This window comes from Hippoglossus hippoglossus, chromosome 16 (genome assembly GCF_009819705.1).
Source record: "Hippoglossus hippoglossus isolate fHipHip1 chromosome 16, fHipHip1.pri, whole genome shotgun sequence".
NCBI classification, from domain to species: Eukaryota; Metazoa; Chordata; class Actinopteri; order Pleuronectiformes; family Pleuronectidae; genus Hippoglossus; species Hippoglossus hippoglossus.
The window spans coordinates 13,656,112-13,661,852 of NC_047166.1; the positions used below are offsets into that span (position 1 = coordinate 13,656,112).

Here is a 5,741-nt window from a genome sequence, read left to right on the forward strand (position 1 = left end):
CTTCACTAACGTCAGAGCCAGATATTTTTCCCGCGGGACCAAAACGAAGATGAGCTGGACGTCATCAGACTCATCATGCTGCTGGAATCGACGCCCCAGGTGAACGATGAATGCTAATGTTGCTCTGTTTGTCATCGAGTTTGAAAAGGTAATAATACGTCAGTGTTGCGTTTACCATTTGCTGCGCTGCCCACATTGGCTAAAAAAATAAAAATCAATTAATATGAGTATCCAGTTTGGCCAACTGCGGTTTATTTTGCAGTATGAGGGCAGAAGCCACACAAAGACTGGCTAAAAAACTCTTTCAGAGGTATAAGACAGAATTTTCCCTTTTTTGTACATTGTGTGAAATGCTGCACGAGGCAGCCAGTGTGAAGGTCGATAAAACACACGTTGTCCTTGGAAGGAATCATCAGAAAATTAGCAAAATATCAAGGTCAAGTTGACAGAGGAATGCACTCATGTGCACCTGCTGTCACCCGCGTATTGAAAAGCACTGGTGCCAAGTTCTCAGCGTGTTCATCACTGGTGCAGCAAAAAGCACATGAGTGACTTCATGAGTTAGTATTGAGGACAAATTCAGTGGTTTACATTCAGGCCTTTTTCCATTTCTGTATTTGAAGGCTGCACTGACAACAGAACTCACAGCGACCAGCCACACACACACACACACACACACACACACACACACACACACACACACACACACACACACACACACACACACACACACACACACACACACACACACATATACAACACACACACACACCTGACTCCTGTGCTCTGTTGGACAGCTACACAGAAAAACCCACAAACACACACTCATGGAGACAGGTGACACAAGCCGACGGTGGTAGCACACATCTGTCATGGTGTGAAATAAAAAAAAAACTGCAGTGATAGAAGAGAAATCAAAACTTCATCAGATGCACAAAGGCAGCATAAATCACAGGTCATGAAGATGGAGCGTTGTCACAGAAACACCGTAGGTCTCTCTTGGACTCATTAACATCACTTCAAACCAAACACAAAACAAACTATAAAAAAAAAAAATATGGTTACCCACTTTCTACAAGCTGACATCGGGGTCTGTGCACGTGAAGACAGAAATGATTAACGGGACTGCATTCAACAGGTTTGAGCCACATGACACACGAGTGAAACGTCTCTCAGGCGACTGCCATTCATACTCAACATTCATGCTGCATTCGTTTTTGCTTTCAGCATTGATTGCACTGATCTCATGTGTGATACCACGTTATGAAGGTGCTCTACCGTACTTCATCGTAGATATCAGACGTAGGTGAAAGAAAACATGTAAATACTGTGTAAACTCTGTCTATATTACAGTAGTCTGGATAGCGAGAAGAGAGGCGGGGAAACACAAAGCAAACCACAGGAATTTAAAATCATTCAAGTTCTCTTAACAGTCTACTCTTCTGCTCAAGAAGCGTTCGCTCCCAGTGCTGGAGTGGCCCTCTATGCTGATTTTAACCTCGTGCGGGACGAAAGAGGGTTTGGGCAGAGTCGGAGGAGGCTCGTCCTCGGCTCTCTCAGTCTGGTCTCTCTCCGGAGCCGACCAGCGCCTCTTGCGGGTGGCGGGTCTCTCTAGCTCACACTGTCTGGTAAGAGCAGGCATGTCTGTTTTCACTGATTCCTGTCTTACTTCTCCAGTCCCTGAGACTGTCAGCACCGGTCCAGCTCCGTAGAACCCGTCTGCTGACCCTGGAACTAGTCCCAGTCCCGGTCCAGCTACCTGTTTCCTTTCCAGCCTCTCTCCACTGGACGCCTTCATTAGAAGGCCGCTGTTACCGCCTGCGTTTGGGCTCAAACTGTTTCTGACAGTGGCCTCCACACTGTGGCAGTAGTCAGAGAGGTGACTCGTCTTCAGCTTGGCCGCCAAAGCCTGGCCGTCTGTCGCCGAACCATTCCTCAAGCTGCGGAGGGTCAGCGACACGCACACATCGCCCACGCACAGCTTAGCGCAGGACAGCTCAAACAGCTGGGTGGTCCGGTCGGGGCAGCAGGACGACCAGCCCTGACCGAACACAAAGAAGGGGTACTCCACCAGCACCTCCACACACACCTGGAGAGGAGCACAACAAAACACAGTCAACTCTCTGCAAAACACAGACTGAGAGACGGATTTCCAAGAGTCGCCTGAAGATGGCATATCCCCCCTGGCACCCACAAAACCGGAAAGATGATTTGGGGATTTTACCTGACGTCGTAAGATTTTGCTCAGGACACCCAAAAATATCAAATGGCACCACTTCACCACCTCTTGAAAAAACGTCCAAAACGTTTTTCGAAGTTCTGCTCCAGAAACTAAATGGATATACTGATCACTATATCATTCAACATTATAAATGAATAATAAAAGCCACTTAAAGCTGCTATGGGAAGGATTTGGAAAGGATTATAACATGTTGCAAATTATTTTGTTAGTTTTTGTTTATAGAAAATTTGTGAATTTTTCACAGAATAACTTTTGACATTCCACAGAAGGAATAATGCAGGTGTAAACAATAAAATAATGGAGACTGAATTCTGTTTAGCAGCTTCAGTTTTAGGCTCCAGGTCTTGTGTACGCTGCCTGACTGTCACACTGTCATGACACTTACATAGAGCGGACTATTCTGTAGGAAATATGGAGGATGTAGTGGTTATAATGGAGCTGGAGTTTTTTTAAAGCTAATGAAGTTTTAGCTCATCGCACATATGCTGTATGATTATCTGCCAATAATTAAGTACAGATATGACAAAGATATGTTTGAGGTCGTTTTGACAAAGTGTCACAGTTACATAATTCTATCCATCAGAGCAGCACTGACAAGTTTACTTTTCTGTAAACTCTCCCATATTCTAAATGACAACATTTAAGAGAATATAACAAATAAATATTTTTTTTAAATCAAATAACCTTGTTGCTTTCAATAATCCAGTATCAGTCAAGCTCTTGTCTGCAACCCTTTTCAGACTTGGAATAATATAACATGGCTAATGGCTTAAAGATTTTCAAACAAAGTGCTATATGTGCAAAAGCGACTTTGGCATATGGTCCAAGAGAAGAAGGGGTGGACAACAGCAGTTGGTTGAAAACAGGTTTCTCTCATATCTCCTGCATTAGAGCTGGATTTTGAAAAATGTTGTGAGAGTGAGGGATGTTTTCTTTTACTTGCAATTAATGGATTCAAGAAACAAAATCAATCAATCAATAAAATCCGGCAACCTGAGCATTGCCTTCTGTCACTGGGGGGGCGCCTAAGACGTGAGATTTAAAATTCTATTACTACTGACCTTAAATATTTCACTTATGTTTAATCTTTTAAAAAGTAAATCAGAATATCTCACCTGAGCTTTGAGCTCGCCCACAGAAAACTGTATGACCACAGCATTGGGGCTTTGCCCACTGTCAATGCGCTCAACAGTGCTGGAGTCGATCTTCAGCTCGCTGCTAATCTCAGCACTCTGGATGAAGTCCTCCGTCTTTAGGTCCTCCACGCGCTTCAGCTCCCCGTCAGCCAGCTGGATGATGGAGCCTCGCATGAAGAATGGAGGGAGCGCCACAGGCGAGGAGGAGGAGGAGGAAATGGAGGGGGAGGCCTGGATGGAAACAGGGGCTGGGGTTGGGACAGGGGCAGGAGGGGGAGCAGGAGTCGGGGAGGGAGCTGCCAACACTGCCGGTATCGGGTTTGAGGGCAGGACTGGCAGCACTGGAGCATGTGCGGCAGCAGGGTGTGGTTGATGTCCATCTTGCCCAAGTGCCTCACACCTGGACAAGGCTGTGGCTAGATATGCATGCGGCATGGCGGTGGATATTTGAGGGGTAGTGGTAGCAGTCAGGGCACTGACAGTACGACTGACCTCCATTTCTATGCCGTTATTGGTGCCGCTGACTGGGATGAAGAGGGACTGGCCACTCGGGATCACCAGGTGCTGGGGCAGCGCCGCATGGTAGCTGACAGCATGCTGGTTTGAACTGGTGATATAACCAATGATGGGTGGCTGTGTAGAGGAATAGAGGCTGGCTGGCAGCTCCTCGGAGGGCAGAGTGGTCTGGATGACTGTGTGAGGAGCAACAGACTTCATCAACTCTGAGGAAGAGAAGGAGGTGAAAGAGGAGGACCTGGACACTGGTTTCCCCAAGCAGATGCCTCCCTTCTCAGTCTGGACTAAGGAGATCTTATTTGAGCCAGCGTCATGTTCCTCTCCGTGGTTGGGCTGAGCCACCAGCACCAAGGAGGTCTGGAGTCCTGTGGGGTTTTGGCCATAGTCTGCAGGCAGAAGGATATGTCTGGCCTCATAGCTCTGGACCTGGTGATGGTTTGCTGGATAGCTGTGGGCTTTTGCCTGCTTGACCAGCTCCATTTCCCCATTCAGTAGACCCTTAGCATGCCCCTCTGGCTTCTTTCCAAAGGAGCCATCTGCATACTGAACCACCAACTGGGAGGGAGTGAGGGTAAGTGTTTGTGGGAAACTGGCTGTGTGAGGGTGGAGCTGGAGGTGGGCTGCGGGTGAATTGACGGAGTTTCCGCTGACGGTCAGAGGTGTTCTGCTGTCCAGATGGATGTACTGGCTGGTGACTTGGGGAGAGCTTGGGAGCGACACGGGTGTCAATTCTGTGGGGGAGAGGCCTATTTGAAAGTGCTGCTCCCCTTTGGTGTTGGGGGAGACGAGGGCAGTGGTGTATCCGTCCAGGTGAGGACGCTGTCCTACTATGGTGGAGCTGTTAGGCACAGAGCTAGAATTTGTGGAGATGATGTGAGAGGAGATGTAGCCGGCATAAGGCCCGGAGCTGATGAACTGAACGTTGGGTCCCAGCTGAGCAAACTGGATAGTCCCAGCCTGCTGGGGGAGGGCTGTGGAGTAAACTGCAGGCAGAGAGGCCAGGGGCATTGCGGACAGAGGGGTGGTCGAGGAAGGTGCAGACATGGAAGGAGAAGAGGAGGAGATGAGACATCTTGGGCTCTCTGCGTCCCGAGACCTGCAACGTTCACTGGCTACACTTGCCAACCACGCTAAGTTCTCCGTGTGGGGACTATCGGCCACCATTGCTGCTGGGGGTGGAGCTGTGGCTATGACCACTGGCCTCTGCTCCAGAGCCAGGATCTCACGCTTCTTAGGAGGCAGGCATCCGTTACTCCGCTCTTGGTTAGATTTCATTGTGCCACCGCGGTTTTAATATTCCCTTGTGCTACTTGTAAGCTCCTCTGAGACTGACACAGCCTCTCTGTGCACTGTGTGGCTCTGACTCGCTTTGTTTTCACTGGTAGACGGCTCCAGGTCTCACACCAGAGAAGACAGAGTCAGTCCAGCTCCCAAAATGAGCTCCATAGACTTCATGAGGAATCATCTCTGACCGATCCACCTCTTCCACGATGTCGGCAGTAATCTGATGGCAGAGAGAAGCTGGAATCAGACACTCAGATGATATGCAAATGAAATCAACACCCTTGGTAACAAAATGTTTACACCCTCTTCTCATGCTATATAAATGAATATTATAAAAGTTGTATTTGACTTTAATTCAGCACAGTCTAATTTCCCTGCAGAATTAGCTCTATAAGCACAAAATGTGTTTATGAAGCATAATCCCAAACTGTTCCAGCGGAGATCCAAATGCAAAACAACAAACACCATAACACACCCTTAGAAAGATTTCATGATGTTCTTTGTTTTGCCACAAGGTGGTACCTTGTATAACTACTGCATCAGTCGGATTTGTGTTTTTCTGA

At 47.8% G+C, this 5,741-nt stretch overlaps 1 protein-coding gene across 1 annotated transcript; it reads right to left on the minus strand.

Annotated features, from left to right (window-relative positions):
* Positions 1-725: 725 nt before the first annotated feature.
* Positions 726-5,232, minus strand: LOC117777507 (ataxin-1-like). The gene is made up of 2 exons (XM_034612337.1): positions 3,358-5,232; positions 726-2,089 (listed from the first exon to the last, which is right to left on the minus strand). Exons 1-2 carry the CDS (start codon positions 5,167-5,169, stop codon positions 1,427-1,429), a joined length of 2,475 nt encoding a protein of 824 aa, XP_034468228.1. The 5' UTR covers positions 5,170-5,232; the 3' UTR covers positions 726-1,426.
* Positions 5,233-5,741: the final 509 nt, after the last annotated feature.

Excerpts from the sequence above, each read along its gene's own strand:
- LOC117777507 (XM_034612337.1), bottom strand. The coding sequence starts at position 5,169 with ATGAAATCTAACCAAGAGCGGAGTAACGGATGCCTGCCTCCTAAGAAG. Across the intron at positions 2,090-3,357 it reads TGGGCGAGCTCAAAGCTCAG|GTGTGTGTGGAGGTGCTGGT; the intron begins GTGAGATATTCT and ends GCTCCTCTCCAG.